General features: G+C 40.8%; 1 protein-coding gene across 17 annotated transcripts in view; it reads left to right on the top strand.

Annotated features, from left to right (window-relative positions):
- Window positions 1–18,827, top strand: part of IQCH (IQ motif containing H) — a 210,637-nt gene that overhangs the window by 27,943 nt on the left and 163,867 nt on the right. For 12 of the 17 annotated variants that reach the window (XR_006203496.1, XM_042941625.1, XM_042941623.1 and 9 more), the window contains exon 5: window positions 10,812–10,928. The exons of 1 other annotated variant lie outside the window; for it this stretch is intronic. Coding sequence is in view for 14 of the 16 variants with exons in the window: in XM_042941625.1 (XP_042797559.1) it covers window positions 10,812–10,928 (117 nt within the window). In the remaining 2 variants the exon portion in view is untranslated. Of the gene's footprint in view, window positions 1–10,809; window positions 10,929–11,265; window positions 12,026–13,291; window positions 13,703–18,827 lie in introns of those variants that run through there. 4 more of the 17 variants (XM_042941632.1, XM_042941634.1, XM_042941624.1 and 1 more) reach the window with 4 other exon arrangements.

Raw genomic sequence — 18,827 nt, 5'->3', positions numbered from 1 at the left:
GTGTTGTATGGAAACCAATTTGACAATAAATTTCATATATTGAAAAAAAAAAAGAATAGCCCCTACCTCATAGAGCTGCTGTAAGGATAAAGGAGCTAATATTTGTAAATGTTTATAAGAGCACACCATACGTGGGTGACTGTTATACAAGTGTTAATTCTTATTATATGCCAATGAATACTGGTCAATCTCAGTTATGTGCCTAATACGTCCCAGATACTATTTAGGCATCAGCCAAACATCTCTGCTCTCATGGAGCTTACATTCTAGTTGGGGTGGGAAACCCCAGTCATTAGGAAAACAAAAAATGATGCGCAAAGTAATTATATAGTATGTTAGTTGGTGAGAGAAAAGCTGGGGAAGGAGCCTAGGGGCGTTGGATGGTCTCACTTGAGCAGGAACCTGATGGATGAGAGGGAACGAGTCTTTGGCTATTTGGAGGCAGAGCATTCCAGGCAAAGGAATTGGAGCATGCAAAGACCCTGAATTAGGAGTATGAACAGCAAGGAAGCTACAGGGGAATGTGCAGGGGGAGAGGAGTAGGAAAAGTGGTAGGGGGCCGGATCTCAAGGACCGTTGTGAGGACTTTGGATCACTGTGATGGGAAGCCACTGGGGTCTTGTCCTTCAAGGATGTAAAAGAACAAGGGCAGAAGCAGGGGGACCACTTAGGAGCCGGTGTGGGCCATGACGATGAACTTGTAGCTCATCCTCACAACATTCTGAGGGAAGGAATTATTATTATCCCCATTTTGCAGACATGGGACTGGAAGATGGGAGATGATTCTAATCTAAACCTAAGCAATAGCAGAACTGGGATTCAAATGCAGGTCTGTTTGACCTCAAAGTTCTGGCCATTTCTCACCATTGTGAGAAAATACAAAAACTTGGGCTACCTGGGTGGCTCAGTCGGTTGAGCATTCAACTTTGGCTCAGGGATAGCTCACGGTTTGTGAGTTCAAGCCCCACATCAGGCTTGCTGCTGTCAGCGCAGAGCCTGCTTTGGATTCTCTGTCCCCCTCTCTCTGTCCCTCCCCTGCTCGCACTCCCTCAAAAATAAACAAACGTTAAAAAAAAAACAAACCAAAAACTTGAGTCCCCTTCCTGTGTTTGCCACAGGGAAATTTACAACTGAAAAACAAACAAACAAACAAACAAAAAACCACAGCAACATAAAGCCCTGATTCGGTTCACAAATGGCCCTAACTATAGCCAGAATTATCTTCAGATATGTCCCTCCACACCTTCCCAGAGAAACTTCTCAATCAACACACCTGCTCAAGGTGAACTTTTTTACTTTCCGATTTGTTGCAGTACAACTAATGTAGCAATTATGAAGCCATGCTAGAATTATTCATAATACATTATGATACTGTATCATGTATGATACCGTTTTGCTATAACTGGTTACTATTCACTTGGCTTACCTATACACTTTCAAGAGGTTCACAAGCTATAGCTTATGGAACAGATGACTAAGTGTGAGCTTTGGGGTTATTTCTATAAAAACTAGGCATCGAAAATAGGCCATTAGGACTATACCTCCTAATAATATTGTTTCTATAGAAGATTCACTTAGCTACATATTTATGACTCATGACACCTTTCCCAGAAACAGAAGTAACTTTACTACCTACAAGTGCAAGGCCTACCTGAATTTCATGAGATGGTATTCGATGGTTCAGTAACATTTTGAAGGTGGCATCCCAAATTTCTCATGCCTTGCTCTGTACCTTCCCAGGAAATACTAACTTCTGGACACGCAGGAGAGCCGTCGTTCTCTGGCTTCCCTACTCAGGAGGGTAGTTAGTAGCAGAGGGAGGTCGGTCATAGAATTAGTGATTGGCCCATGTGCCATAAAAATTGGACAGAATGCCACCTTTGGCCCACACCACAATCATCCACTGATGATTGTGTCATGGTGGCACATTGTAATGATAGCATAAACATAGTGAAACTAAAAAAAAAAAATGGCTTTCATCCCCGGTGTGCTATTTCCTCAACTGTTTTACTTTTAATGGTACTATGTGTGATGTAGAAGATCTGTGTGTGTCTGTGCCGTAAGGGGTTCAAAGCTTGTAGACGGGCATCCTACGGCGTTGGCAACGCCATAACACAGGTTTAGGAAAAATGCTCCTGTAGGGCTAGCGGGGTATGCCAACTCCCTGGGCTTTGTTATGACCAGGAAGTACATCAGCTCTAAAATCTGTTTCAAGCACAACAGCTTCTGAGCACCATGTCCTTGTCTGCCAGCTCCCGTAGTATGTTCTCCTGACAATTCTTCAACACTCTAAGAACCTTTACCGACCTCTCAGTATTTCACTCTTTATCACTTTTGCCTTATTGTCCTTTTCCTCCTTAGCTAAGTTAGGTTGCATGCTTGTGGCAGAAACCGTTGCTTCCCTAGCCGATACCCAACCCCCTTTCTGCATTACTGACAGCCGTGATTTGGCTCAGGACAACATCACACGCGAGGATGATCCCTCATTTCTGAGCCCTCCTTGCCGTTAAGCACGACCATGTGTCGCAGTTCTGTCCAGTGAGTACTGAGTGGCTGATTTTTAGCCAGAGATATGGCTGCTCAATAAAGACTACATTTCCCAGCCTCCCTTGGGGCCGGGACACAGGACCAAGTACTGGCCAATGAAGTGTAAGGGCAGGTATCCTGGGCGGTTGTCTGGAAACTTCCTTAAAAGATGGCTGGCTTGCATCCTTTGACCCTCTTCCTGCCTTCATTTATCCTGCTGCCTGGAAGGAAGCTATGATGGCTAGGACTCCAGTAGCAAACGTAGACCCACAGGAGGAAGCCTATACACTAGGGATGACAGGGAGCGACTTCATGAACTTCCAAACCAAGCCTGAAGAGCCCAGCTCCGCCCTTCGTATACACGAGAGGAATCCATTCTCTTATTTAAGTAATACTCTTCCAGTTTTCAGTCAGAGACAAATGTAGTCCTGGCCTTCCCATTACCAAATTAATTAATTTTTCTATGTGTGGATTTATATTTTAGGTCTTCTCCTTTGTCATCATGCAAGTGTCTCTCCTCCCGTCAAGGTATCTTCTTAAGGCCTTCGGTTTTGCATTTATCGCTTCTCATTAGCCATCAATTTCTTACTCCTCAACCACCCCCAGATCTTTGTATGACTAGCTCAGTTTTTTCATTCAGGTCTCAATACAACTGTCATCTCATCAGAGAGGCTGTCCTTGACCACCGTATCTAAGGGAGCCTCCCATTATTCTCTATCCCACTTATGGCCATCTGAAATTAATTATACATCTGTTTACATGGTTATTATAATTCCTTACATCCCTTCAAGAATATCAGATCATGTGGGCAGGGACTTTTTCTTGTTCACCCACACCTAGCAGGCTTTTTTTTTTTTTAACCTTTTATCTATTTTTTTTTTAAACATTTATTTATTTTTGAGACAGAGAGAGACAGAGCATGAACAGGGGAGGGTCAGAGAGAGAAGGAGACACAGAATCTGAAACAGGCTCCAGGCTCTGAGCTGTCAGCACAGAGCCTGACGCGGGGCTCGAACTCACAGACCACGAGATCATGACCTGAGCTGAAGTCGACCGCTTAACCGACTGAGCCACTCAGGCGCCCCAAAACATGAAGGGGGGGTGGTCAGAGAGAGGGAGACACAGAATCTGAAACAGGCTCCAGGCTCTGAGCTGTCAGCACAGAGCCCGATGCGGGGCTCAAACTCACAGACCCCGAGATCATGACCTGGGCTGAAGTCGGCCGCTTAACCGACTGAGCCACCCAGGTGCCCCGCTTTATCTATTTTAAATGTTAATTTATTTTGAGGCAGGGGGAGGGACAGAGAGAGAGGGAAAGAGAATCCCAAGCAGGCTCTGCACTGTCAGCGCAGAGCCTAATGTGGGGCTCAGTCTCATGAGCCGTGAGATCATGACCTGAGCTGAAACCAAGAGGCAGATGCGTAACCGACTGAGCCACCCAGGCACCCCCACCTAGCAGGCTCTTAAATGCTGGAATGAATGAATGAATACATTTTGTTGTGAGTAGAGAAAGAGAGATAGAGGTTAGGGGAGGTCTCCCAGAGGACATTGTGCCTGATCTGAGCTCAAGTTTGGAAGTAAGAGTATGTCCAGAAGACACCAGAGAGAGAAGAGGACATTTGCCAAAGAGGGAACAGCATGCTCACTCACAGAGGTGGAGAGGACATGTTGTATGTGGCCACAGGCTGGCTGCTCTATGAGCAGTCACGATAGAATGTAGCAGAAGGGGCTGGACGGTACGAAGGGGCCAGATTATGCCACCCTAAGGGAAACTTTTGGGGGATGTTGAAGAGGTAAGAGACGTATTTTAATTAGTGATCAGAGACTCAGTCCTTCCAGAGTTTATGCAGAGGATGGACTGGCAGTAAGGAGACCACCACACTGGCCATTGGAGAGGTGTATTTAACAATCAAGGAGGGCCCGGACCAAAGCAAGGCCCATGAGGATTAGAGTGAGAGTAAAGGACTTAGTAGGTAGGAAGTTGCATCAGGAGTGTATCAACTAACATTTCTTTACAACGTGGCAGCATGCTACGATGGAAAGAGGTGTTAAAGTCAGAGACGTAAATCAAATCCTACCTCCTCACTAGTGGGCCCTTGAGAAGTCACTTAACCAATTATCGTCATTGGTAAAGGAGTGATAATACCACATACTCCCTCTGGTCCTTTTTTTAAATAATTTTTTAAGGCTTATTTATTTTTGAGAGAAAGAGAGACAGAGTGTGAGAGGCAGAGGGACAGAGAGAGAGGGAGACCCAGAATTCAAAGCAGGCTCCAGGCTCTGAGCTGTCAGCACAGGGCCGGATATGGAACTCAAACTCACAAACCGTGAAATCATGACTCGCGCTGAAGTCGGACGCTTAACCGACTGAGCCACCCGGCCATCCGTCTCTTGTCCTTTTAAAGACTAAAGTGAGTCAGTTGGATTAGGACAATACCCACCTGTTATGGTGCCCGGCACATCATGGGAGCTGAGTAAATGCTTGCTCTCTCCCCCAACCTTTCTCATCGTCTACAACTCAACTCCTACAGGAATCAGAAAACAGGAGGGCCCATCTGACTAGTAGTTAAGTCTTAAGGTTTTGTGAACCTGAGGCAGTTAGGCAGCAGCTGGGTAATTTAGAAGCAGCTTGGAGTTAAGTGATGCTGTGATTGTTGGTCCCTCCAGCCCCGGCAGAGAGGTAGAGGGGCTGTCGTACATCAGAGAGTGATAGAGTTGAAACAATAGTAAATTTGTGAATAGTTTGATTTTGATTACCCTTTAATTTTAAATAGGCCTTTTTACTAAAGAAATTATTTTTTGAATAGACACAAAAATACAGAATGAAATCCATGTAACCCACAAGCAGCTTTAACATTTGCCATAACGTTCCCATTCTTATTTCATCTAGTCCCTCCACATTTTTTGAAGTCTTATAATATATTATATTACTTATTGAGAGAGATGGGGGAGGGGGGGAGAGAGAGAGAGAGCACACGCCAAGAGCTGGGGAGCGGCAGAGAAAGAGGGAGACAGAGAATCCCAAGCAGGTTCCACATTGTCTGCACAGAACCCGACGTGGGGCTTGAACCCACAAACTGTGAGATCATGACTTGAGCCGAGATCTAGAGTCGGACACTTAACTGACTGAGCCACCCATGGCCCCCGGTGAAGTCTTTTAAAGCAAATCCCAGCCATCATATTATCTTACCCTTAAGCACATCAGAAAAGGACTTAAAAAAAATAACTGGGGCACCTGGGTGGCTCAGTTAAGCGTCTGACTTCGGCTCAGGTCATGATCTTACAGCTCGTGAGTTCGAGCCCTGTGTCGGTCTCTGTGCTGACAGCTCAGAGCCTGGAGCCTGCTTCAGATTCTGTGTCTCCCTCTCTTCTGCCCCTTCCCCACTCACACTCTGTCTCTCTTTCTCCTTCAAAAATAAATAACATTAAAAAATTTCAAAAAACCCAGAAAAACCATAACTATTATCACATCTAACAAATTTTTTTTTTAATTTTTTTTTAACATTTATTTATTTTTGAGACACAGAGAGACAGAGCATGAACAGGGGAGGGTCAGAGAGAGGGAGACACAGAATCTGAAACAGGCTCCAGGCTCTGTCAGCACAGAGCCCGACGTGGGGCTCGAACTCACAGCCCTCACAGACCGCGAGATCATGACCTGAGCTGAAGTCGGCCGCTTAACCGACTGAGCCACCCAGGCGCCCCACATCTAACAAATTTAACAATGTGTTAATACCATATCATTTCCAGTCATTGTTCCGTTTTCCCCAATTATCTTGAAATTTTTTAAAATTGTTTTAATGTTTATTTTTGATAGAGACACAATGACGAGACAGAGCATGAGCGGGGGAGGGGCAGAGACACAGACTCTGAAGCAGGCTCCAGGCTCTGAGCTGTCAGCACAGACCTGAGCTGAAGTCGGATACTTAACCGACTGAGCTAACCAGCGCCCCAGGTCTTTTCTTTTCTTCCTTTTTTTTTTTTAAGTTTATTTATTTATTTGAGAGTGACAGAGACAGTGTGAGTGGGGGAGGGAGAGGGGGAAGGAGAAGGAGAGAGAGACAGAGAGAGAGAGAGAGAGAGAGAGAGAGAGAGAGAGAGAGAGAGAGAATCCCAAGCAAACTTTGTACTGCCAGCACAGAGCCTGACTTGGGGCTTGAACTCACGAAACTGTGAGATCATGACCTGAGCCAAAGCCAAGAGTCACTTGCCTTTCCAACTGAGCCACCCAGGTGCCCCTACCTCAGCTCAGGTCCTGAGCTCAGGGTTATGAGTAGAAGCCCTGTGTTGGGCTTCATGCTGAGCATGAAGTCTACTTCTAAAAAATTATATAAAGTAATATATAATATATATGTACATAAAGAATTCATGGGTTTTTATATATTTATAATATATAATTATATATACACACACACACACACACATACACACACACACACACACATATGTGTATGTATATAAGGAACTCATGGGTTTTTATATATTTGAAGTGTTTTGATCCATAGCAGTCATTTTTTGGCCAGTAGGCTCCTGAGTAGGGCTTTATCATTTCAAGATACTTAACGTACATTAATCATTTCAACCTCACAAACAACCCTGTGAGGGTAGGTATTATTACCCAGTTTTACAAATGAGAAATCTAGAGCACGTGGCTTGAACCACGATTTGATGTCTATTGTTCTTTCCATTAAATATAATAATGGTTGAAAGAATCAGAGTATTAAAGGCGACTGGATTCTTTTTTCTTTTTTCTGGTTTTGAGATTAAACAGCAGAAGTCTTTAACCAGTGGGAATATAATATTAGGCGATATCCACTTTAGAAGGCATTACTTGCAGCAAACACTGTTGAGAATAATGTTATGCTGATAATACTGTAACTTAGTAAATAGCCTGTCTCAACTTTGTTTGTGAAGCATTTCAATTTTGATTACTCTGTGCGGGATCTACCGCTCGGATGTATGTCATTTTATGGTCTGCCCATGTCTGGGGAGCTGGTATTACACGCTGCCTAGTGTTTTTAATTCAGAACTTCTTCGAAAAGAAACCTTAGCCTCTTATGTTTAAACCCTAGTTTTAATAGCATAAGCTATTTCCTTCTTATATAGCTTTGTGGGCATAGTAATAAAATAAATACCACAAAATCACTGATGAGATGAAAATTGAGCTCCCTGCTTCTGTGCAGCCATGTAGGTAAAACAGTAATTGGCTCTGATAATAACTTTTGTTCTTACAAACCAAAGTCTAAATGAGAGTCACATTTGATATATCTGCTTGTAATTACTATCAAAAGGAGAGAATTCTAAGTTGAGATTGTTTAGTGACTCAAGATAGATTAAATAAATTACTGCCTTTTCTTGATCAATTTAAGACAAATTTCTGAAATTATTTTTGATATTTTATCTTACTGTCAGGAAAAATGATCTTCCCGAGTTTGCTCTTCAGCATAATGGAAGGATGAATTTTGTTTTTCTTTTTTAAATTGACAACTGTTTTTCTTAAAAAAAAAAATCTTATTAGTAGATCTGATAATGCAGCTAATGCTTATAAGTATTTTCCTATATATCTCGATAGGTGGTTTGTGAGACAAATTTAGGTGATGAATGTATTTGTAGTGATTTACAGTGAAACCATTTGGTACGTTAATGTTATTTAAATGCGGGCTCTTTTAATATGTTTTTAAAAGGGAAATTTAACCATGTGTTATGATATATTACTTTGGCATACCCATGCTTTGGTGCCAACAGAGTAAATATTAGAATATTAATAATTTTAAAGGACCTCTCCCATAGCTTTAGAAAACGACTGATAAATAATTGATATTACAACCTGTCATTTCTTTTGGATTTCTATTTACATTTGGATTTCTTTCCATAAGGAGCTATGTCTAATGCCACAGAAACATACATATGGGCAGAAAACCACCAGATTTTAATGCCACTTTTAACAATGGCTCTGTATTTGGTCATTTCCTCCCTACACCGGTACGACAGCCACACAAAGTTGATGGAGCATAAGAAAACTAAGAAAACTGCTATGGTCCACCGAGCCAATGATCCCAGAATTAAAAAGTTCTAACAAAGCTTAGACATGATAGATGAAGCTATTACCGTCAATTGTATCCAGGGTTCACATTTTAAAAACACCCTAATTACAGAAACTACATCCAGTCAATATAATACATATTAGCAATTTCCCAATCCTTGCTGGATGGGAAATTATTCTGAAAGTTTAATTAAGAAGGAAAAAATTATGTTCAGGTATTAATTTCAATAAAAGAGGCATTCAGCTTCCACGCAAAAGCCCCGGAGTAGTGCTGGGAGTGTGGGTTACCCACAGAAGGAAAGCCATTTATAATTAGGCACAACATTGTTTTCACAACCACATGTACTTCAAGGAGAAGGAAACAGAAATGCCTTACATGCAACCTGTATCCCTGCATGGGTTAAATGAAGTGGACAGCTGAGCACAGTTATTTAAAGATTTGGTTTAAAAACTGCTATTTAAACAAATAAAAGGAAGATTTGGAGCCTGTGCTAAGAAATAACTTATCAGGACAGCACGCATTCCATAGATATTTCTGTAATGTTCCCCTTCACCTTCACCTCAGGCACAGCCCACTTATGAATGTTGATGACCAAACAGCCGGGTCATGAACTAATCTTCCTTGTTTCTACAACCATTTTTTTTTAATTTATTTTTTTATTTTTTATTTTTTAACGTTTATTTTTGAGACAGAGAGAGACAGAGCATGAATGGGGAAGGGCCAGAGAGAGAGAGGGAGACACAGAATCTGAAACAGGCTCCAGGCTCTGAGCTGTCAGCACAGAGCCCGACGCGGGGCTCGAACTCACGGACCGTGAGATCATGACCTGAGCCGAAGTCGGACGCTTAACCGACTGAGCCACCCAGGCGCCCCTACAACCATTTTAACAATTGCATCAGATCACCCCCAGAACTAAGACACTCAATTGAAAGGAAAAAAATTTTTAATTGCTCACAACACTTCCTTTTGAAAAAGTCACAAGGGACCCATCTTTTAGGATTCCATTTACATGAAATGCCCAGAATGTCTAAGAGACAGAAAGTAGACTAGTAGTTGCCAGGGGCTGGAAGGAGGTGGAGGGAATGGGGAGTGACTGTTAATGGGTAGGAGGTTTCTTTTGGGGTGATGAAAATGTTCTGAAATTAGGGGTGATGGCTGCACAGCTTTGTGACTATGCTGAAAAATCACTGAAGAGTATATATACTTTTAAAGGTGTGAATTTTATAGTATGTGAATTATATATCACAATAAAATGTCACAAGACTTCAGAAACTGTCAGTAATGTCATATTCCTTAAGTGTCAACTTACCTTTTAGCATCAAATCATAGAAAGCCAAAGCTGGGGAGGATGGTGGGGGGGAGGCAGGAGGGGTAGGGGTGGAGGTTGGAGGGTGGGGGTGAGGTGAAGAGTTCTCCAAGAGACCTTCAAGTCTAACTGCTGCGTTTTGCAAATAAAGAAACTGATTTTCAAAGAAGGAAAGTAACTTACCCAAGGTTACATGCAGGCAGTCGGGGGGCAGGAGGGAGCAAGATTGGAACTTAGGTCTCTGCACACCTACCCCGTGCCCCTTTCCACCACCACGGTGCTGTCTTCTCTGGTGGTTTATAGTTAGGCATCGCAGCCGTAGCTAATTTGAATTATTTAAAATGAGGAACACGTGGTTCAAACAAGATGCCTTTTTTTTCCTAATGAAAGCACACGTGTATCCCATAGATAGCAAAATCTCTGTGAAGGAGTCACTAAATTTGTTGCGGTAAATTCACCAAGTCCCCACTGAGATTTACCTGTAAATGTCCCTTGAGGAAAGTGGCCACATTAACAGACCAAGGGAGCCCTCTACCTGTGTATTTGTAGTATAGATTTCATTGGCAAAAATCCTTGACCTGGAAAGCTAAAAATAAACCGAGACCAGGTATCCCGGTCTTTTGTCCACCTTGGTTGGCTTCTAACATTATTTTTGAGGAAATGAATGGCGTCCAAGGTTGTGTCTGTATGAGCGATAGGATACGTGGAGGAAAATCTGCAGAAAGTTCCTTTTCTGTAAATAAAAGAGACCAATTCGCAGCCTAAATAAGAAACCCAAATATATATGTATATATATATATATTTTTTTTTTTTTGCAATAAGAATTACATTAAAATAATTATTTTCAAAGAACTTCATACTCCTTTGAGGATATAAAATGTTAGTAAGCATTTTTGTTCATTCAGCATGAAAGTTTCATTGTTTCTTTGTTCCAGCGAAAGATAGGGTTGAATGTAAAAATCATGCACGATCCTGAAAACATCCACCACAGAAGTGCTATAAATTCGACCTATGGAATCAGTTTGCCATACATTAATCAGAGAAAAGCATGTGTAAGTAACGAGTTGTTTTCATGAGCTCTTAATTTCTTCAAGAATCAAAAGTCATATATTTTGTAAGATACAATGTCGATTTTAAGTAAAGATTTTGATCCTTTTGTCCTTAGAATTTGGGGGAGATGAGGTGGAGTGGCTTTCATTTGGTTTATAATTACAAATGATGAAAAATGTGTAAACCTACTTTTAGAGGCTCTCTTTGTAGCCCATTCAATTTTGTCTATTTTACCTGCCATTCCTAAATAATCTGGCATCGTAATTTTAACAAGGATGAGATAATTTAACAACAACGAAAATGAATAGAGGAATTTTAAATATTTTATTTCTTTGATAGCAGGCTCACCGCTAGAAAAAGCAAAAGGAAACAGCAGCGTATCATTGGCTTCCATGGCATATGATCATATAGTACACACAATTTAAGAATATTATTCTAAATCTGAAGCAAGCATGAATTAATTCTTTATGTCAGCAAAAGGAAGAGAGGGAAGAATAATCAAATGCAGATTGGCATTAAATGATCCCAGAGTCTGTGCCTCTATTTGGCTGCTAGGTGTCCCAAAGCCAGGACTGTACTTTCTGTGTTGTGGGGTTTTCTTAGGAGATTTCAAAGAAATGCTTCATTTTCATTGAGATATCATTTGATTTGAGATTATTTCTAAACCTGAAAAACAGTTACTGAGATGACATCTATAAATTTTTAAATACACTTTTAACCTCGAAAGCTCTTAAATGCATGCTTTGGTGAAATCAAGACTAAAACCAAGATTAATTTTAGAATTCAATTGCAAAACCATTTCTAACCAGAAGAGTCTCTTAGATTAATCTTCTGAATTTCCTACGCAGACATTTTCATCTGCCTGCTTCATTCATGTAACCCTGAACTGTATTTTTAGTTTCTTTATATGTGCCTTATGTTATTTTATCAGCTTTGGCTTGAGAGCACTTTATCATAGAAATACTTCTATCGCCTAAGAAATAACTGGAAAGTTTGATATTTTTATTCCTGCTGAAACTTTATTTAAAATGTCACTGTGAATAATGTGAAAAGGTTTTTATCTGCCTCCCATGAGCCCAAAGCCCTTGAAATAAAAATATTATTTCTCTGGCTGCACAGACAGAGGCAGATTTCTCTTTTGTTGCTGTTGGTTTTCCCCTTCCATCTAGAATTAATATTGGCTTCGCTGGTGGAGTGCTGAGGCTTTGTAGCCCAAGGCAACCATCGCGTTTCAAGCAAACTTTTTCTCACATCAAAGTTTAAAAAGGCATACCTCTAGATTTACAGAGGATTATGTTTTACTTTCATGAATGTGAGTGAAGATTCAGAAATAAATAGGAATTCAGAACTCTACCCAAAATTGGGGGCAGAAACTTAGTCATTTGTTATATTCTTTTTTCTAACTCCCAATAGGATGAGTGCTTTGGGGATTGTGCCCAAGTACTTTGAACACACAGGGTTTGGGAAAGTACTTTGCCTCACACGACACATAGATAATATACACTCATTTATTATACTGATGATCCTTTTTTCCCATTAAACTTAACTCCAAGAAAATCTACGCCAGCGTTCTCTAAAATGTATGTACATTATATACATCTTGCTCACGCTATCAGCATTTCAATCAAAAGAGTTAATCCTACCAGTTTACGTTGATGTAGGTATATACAGTGGTACCAACTGAAAAATGGTACTTTCAGTTTGGATTTATAAAACAGAAACACTGTGCCAAAAGTCCTGTTAAAGAAATATTCGGGTATTGGTTTTAAATAGTCATGTTAGAGCATTTGGGAACAAATACAGTTGTGATTTACCACTTATAAAAATGTGTTTGAAAGCACTTACCCAAACTGAAGCAATGTGTCTAGTGTTGTGATGTATAGTTAATTAGAAAAGCAGCATCAAGGCTAATCCTTTTTTAGAACTACTCTAAACACAAAGGGGATTATGATTTGGCTGCCGAGGGCCATGTGTTCCCTTACTTCCTATGAAACTTGAACAGCTTGTCAAAAGCTTGTAAATAATCTTAGACATTTTGGACAGAGCAAATTTGAATATGCAGCTGATTTACATGATTAGTTCCTAGAAGCTGATATTTTCTCCATTTTATGAAGAGGTATATCCTTCCTGATCATAAGGGGCTGATGCAAAGATTTTAGTGCATTGAAAACACATATACCCCAGACAGACAGACAGGCACACGTGCGCGCACGCGCGCACACACACACACACACACACACACACACACACACATTTCCTTCAGGTTTTTATACCCTGTAACTCTATGTAAAATCAACTTACAAAAAAGTACTGAAAGTGAAACTCACTAATGATTTTTTCCATATCTTAAATCTGCCAAATTAAGCAACGACAACAACCCTCTAACACGTTTTAGAGTGAAGCCTCACAGGTATGGCAAGACAAGAAGAAATCTCTGATCTTCATAATTCCTCACTGACATCTAGTCCCACTTAGACTTTCTAAGGCAACGCATTCAAAGGCCTACAGAAAATTTGACTTTGATTTATTTGTTTTAAATAAAAGGGGTTTCTTACAAGGCTTGAAACATGTCTCTGTTAGCATGAATTTTAAAAGAACGATTATGAATGCATAACAAAATAGCCAAACAAAACATTGCTTTGTACTGCTGCACAAATAACTCTGATGATAACTGTTATGACCTAGAAAAGAAGCATAAAAACATTTTTCTTGGTGGCAACATATAAGTTGCTGTAGAATTATACCAGTTCTGGTCCCACTTTCCAAATAAATAAATATATAATGCAATGTAAACTTAGAATCTTTTATTTATTCATGAGGTTGAATTTAATACTATTATGATTTCCCGATTTTATGAGTCATCCGTTATGCAGTGTTGTTCACTAACTTAGTTGGGTAGCAACCACACTTCACAAATCATAGTTTCATTCTTTACTGTTTTACTTGGGGTGTACATAGTAATCTCTCTCGTGAAAGTACATTCATTTCGGAAATGATAAAGTAATGGAAAGCGAGGCAATTGTGTTAATGTCAAATGATTAGAAGCACCAGAAGTAGGGGGGAGGGGTGGTCGGGGAGGTGGGGGGGAAGAAGGCCGATTTCAAAACATGATTGTGTTTTAAGCCCATGCATATGGCCACAATTACAGTCACAACGTAATTTGGCAATGGAAGCAGAATTAGATTTAAACAAATTGATGTTACACTGCAGTAATTCAGAATGAGCTTGTTGCATTTATAAACCATAACAAGAAGCAGAGTGAATTAATAAACCCTTCTTGTCACTAAAAATAAAAAAGGGAATAATTGCTGAGATGGAGTTAACAGATGACTATAGTCAGCATCCTTTCAGCCTAGATACGGGAAAGTGAAGGTCACCCCCATCTCAGATGACAAAGAGGGGACATTTTGTTGGTAAACAAATTAATCTTTTGAAAGGTCGCCATTTGTTTTAAGTTTTTATCCAGTTCTTGTCATCTGGAATCAGAGATTGACTGTCATTTCACTAGGCAGGGGTGCAGTTGAAGCAGACAAAGCTGCTTCCGTACATATCAGCATTCCTTGACAAAACTCGGTGCCTGATTGTGATGCTATGGGCTGCTGGTTTACAGCTGTCTCCGGACAAGAATGGAGGCCCACCGCTGAATTCCAATAAGATGGGCCTGCATATTCAGCCTGCTGTAAGCTGGCCCTCTGCCCACAAGTAAAATGTATTGTAGTTCAAGCCAGCAATTATCTCTTTTACTTCCTTCTGTGCTGCTTCTGTTCCTTTTTTCCAAAAACAGATGTGGGTATTCACTCAAGTTCTGCATCTATTTCTTCCTCACACCTGCCGGGTCAGAATTCTGACAGAGGTAGAGTTTGAGGGAGCCAGCCGACAACAATCAGACGTAATTTCCTTGAGAGCGGCTTAAAAAGAAAATGTTGATTTTTCAGGAAATGTGGAGTCAGCATCTTGGTCCCCCTCCCTTTTCCCAGGAGCATTTGGTAAATTAAATTAGTGGAACAAAAGGAAATAGCTTTAAAGACATTCAGAAATGCCATATCCCATTTATGACACACAGTCATTACCCAAGGACTGTGATGGCATGCACAGCATCCCCACCTCTGTCGTTAGAGAGAGCTTTCTCATCAGGTTGCTTAGAGTTCTCAAGAAAACAATGACTTCTCATGTTCCTTCCTCCTGATTCCTAAAATATATCCCACCAATATGGCGGTGGTGGTGGTGAGTGGAAGGGGTGGTGTATCGCCTTCGTATGTGGCTGCCGTCTAGAATTTTAGTTCTGCCTGGGTTTGTTTGGTGTACTGGAAAAGCTGAAGGAAGTGATGACAGAGTTATCATCGGCTGCTTTCTGGCTCTCACAAAAGCCCACGACGGCTCTGGGGTGGGAAGAAGCCATCAGAGGCTATGCTTGCATCGGATATCATTCATCAAAAATCCAGCGGTAGTGAGTTCTCCAACTTCTTGAGGGTTTCTTGCGTGTTTCCTGAGTTTCTGTGCTGAGATCCTGCATGCATTTCCAGACCAACCCTACGCTGAACTCCAAGCACCTGCTAGCTCTGAGCGTAGCGATTCTGGGTCCGACTGCCTGGTGTGAATCTTGCTAGATGGGGAATCTCCCAGAAACAGCCTGCGTTGTTTCATAAGTAAAATGTCCATAATAAGAGTATCCCATAGGATTGCATTGAGATTTAAATGAGAGAATTCAAAGCACTTAGCAAAGGTCCTGGTACAAATAAGTGCTCTAAAAATGTTAGGACTAGAGACAATTGTGATATTGTATTATGCCATGTTTTATACTGACATTTAAAACTTACATTCACATAGGGGTTGAGGGAGAGAAACAAAATATTACTGAGATAGCTTCCAAAGATTCTATTTAATATTTCCTAGGATGATGCCTTTTTCCCCACACTGATACCAGGGCAGGGACCTTGTGGTCTGATCCATTTGCCTGTTTTTCAGATCTTCCACTGCCCCGACCCGTGTTTTGCTCGTATTAGGTGCTCGGGAGAGAACTGGTCTGTCTCCTTCATCTAGTCTCTGCTTGAAACTAAGTGACTGATGCCAAGTCTAGAAGTGAGGAAGCGATTTTGCTGGCCCCGGTTACCCTGGTTGCACGGGGCATCTTCCCTGGGCCATCCGATAGAGTTTTCCTAGTGAAATACCCTTGCTCCTGGATTCCTGCAACAGCCTCGCCACCAACTAGCTGTTTCCAGGAGCAAGTTACTCTACCTTGCTCATTCTCATTTTCCTGGGTTATAAAATGGGGAGCTTGGGTTGGAGGCCGTCTGGTGTGGTGGGAAGGGTTTGGAATCCAGTGGATCGGTTTGGGTCCTATCTGCCATTTTCTAGTTATGCAACCCAGGTGAGCAAATGCACATCTCGGGTTGTCAGTTTCTTCTGCAGAGTCAGGATAATGGTGCCCATTAGGCAAGGGTGTTCTGGGAATTATAGTAATATAACATTGCTGGCACATAAGAGGTGCCTAATAAGGGTCCTGCCTATGTAGAAAATGAACTAACCTTAGAAGTCTCATACTTTCTTCCCCTTCTTCATACCTATGCTTCCACAAAAGGATCTGATTTGGCTCCTCTCACACTTCAGTATAAATGAGTAAAAAGGTTTAATGCTCTCGTTTTCAAACTGTTACAGAGAACCCCAGTGAGTTTCGGGGAAGCTGCAAACATTCAATTCACACTTAATTTTTTTGATAAATATTTGAACGATTTTAAAGTGCAGCAAAGAACAACACAGACATACTTAAGTTAGGTGCCAAATTTTAGCACATACTAAGATACCAGCAATGGGTTAGTTTGCACTGGCGGGTTAACTCTGAGTGCACGGGCGTGCACGCACATGCACATTTGAATTTCTTATAAAGATGTCTTTCACTAGCTAGGGCGAATCTTTGTACTGGTCACGTTTTGAAATTTAGGTCTGCTCATATCCACTCCTATAATAATCATACAGATACATAAGTGAAGGCCAAATACAGGTCAAGGTCTTAAAGCGGTGCCTAGCCCCTACTAGCGTTCGACTGGTTTTGGTATCATGACACATGCGAGCTATCACGCCTTAAAAGCCAGGCAAGTTCTCTGGAGCTCACATTTGGCAGCACAAGAGCCACTGGTACATGGTAAAATTACAATAAGACACATTGCAATGTGATCATATAGCATTATAGATCATCTCATTGCTCATTTTAAGTTTGGGTTGGTTCTCACCTGGTTGGAAATGTGCTGCACACGTTCCATCTGGTGGTGCAGGGTCAGCCTGTTGCTTCACTTACAGCTGTAGATAAAAGGTCAGCAGTAAAGCATCATCTTAAAATTTGCCTCAACCCACAAAAGTAGATTGTTTTGAAACTGAGTGAATATCCAAAACAAGAGGGTGCAGAGATATCCGAAAAGAAATTAAAAAAAAAATTTTAAGCTTATTTATTTGAGAGACAGAGAGAGAGAGAGAGAGAGAGAGAGTGGAGTAGGGGTAGAGAGAGAGAGGGAGAGACAGAATCCCAAACAGGCTCCACACTATCAGCACAGAACCCAGTTCAGGGCTCAAACTCACAAAACTGTGAGGATCTTGACCTGAGCTGAAACCAAGAGATAGAGGCTTAACTGACTGAGCCACCCAGGCGCCCCTAAAAAGAAATTTAAATGGGATGTGATGGAACATCTTAAAATGTTACATGACATGTTTGAAAAGTACTTCCATTATTATTATTATTATTATTCAATAATAAAAGCACTTATGAACTGTGCCAGACACTATGCTAAGTGCTTTATGAACACTATCATATTTAACCCTTATACCTATAAAATAGATGCCATTTTTATAACCTTTTAACACATGAGATGGAGACTAAGATTAAGCTACTCACCTAAGGTTATGAAATCAGTAGGGGAGTTAGGATTCAACTTACTGACGAAATCTACTGGACATACTCCCTAAATTAAGTACTCACCAACTGATCCTTAATTACCAAGGAATTTGAACATGTGTTAGATATTGTTGAGATTCTGTTTTGAAACCAAAAATTCCTACTGTTCTTTAAAGCTTCTGGACCATTTTAGTTGGGGGAGATCCTGAGGTTACAAATACCATAACAAATTGTTAGCTATTTGAAATTCTTTATCTATTTGCATCAGAATTTTCTCTGTCTTGTCCATGCAAGAAAAAAATACAGAAATAAATTGTATGCTGAGATGGATGTAAGGTGGTAGTTATTATCTGTGACTCTTGATTTCATAATTTGCCTTCATCGAGACAACCTCATTGTTTCCAGTGTTGATTTACACATAAATAGATATATACATATACATGTTTATATATAATTCAACATATAGAATTATACTAAACTCTTATAAAACTTGCATTTACTTACCTATCAGAATTCTATTTAAAGTTGCATTTGAAAAATAGGTTCTACTCCTGAAAATAAATTTGAAAATCTTTGGCATGGACTATTACCTCTCCCATGGGTTTTTGTTTTTTAACAAGAGTAAATCCTCTATTTAATTGAACCAAAGGAGTGAGACTCTATTAAGGGATTTCAAGCATGAGTGGACAGGGAGAAGGGGGATTTGGGGATGCAGGAAGAGAGCTTCTCACTGCCCTGGAATCATCCCAGGTCAGCAGCCACCTGCTAACCAGCTAGCCTTGCTCCCTGACGTGACCCACTGCCTTTGCACTTTGTGACTTGGGCTTTGGACTTGAGTTTTGGTAACTAGGAGGCTGTGTTTCTAACCTCATAATTCCACTTTGAAGAGCCAAACGTTATGTAGATGATAGACCCTGAGTCAGCTCTAGGATAGGTTTAAGGTACCAGGGGTCCATGGATAGAACTGTAGTTCAGTACGTTTGGTTTCCAGTGTATATTATTTTATGCATTTGAAAAA

The sequence above is a fragment of the Panthera leo genome, chromosome B3 (genome assembly GCF_018350215.1).
Source record: "Panthera leo isolate Ple1 chromosome B3, P.leo_Ple1_pat1.1, whole genome shotgun sequence".
NCBI classification, from domain to species: domain Eukaryota; kingdom Metazoa; phylum Chordata; class Mammalia; order Carnivora; family Felidae; genus Panthera; species Panthera leo.
Note: the sequence above shows the minus strand (reverse complement) of the source record. Positions and strands in the feature narration are given on the sequence as shown.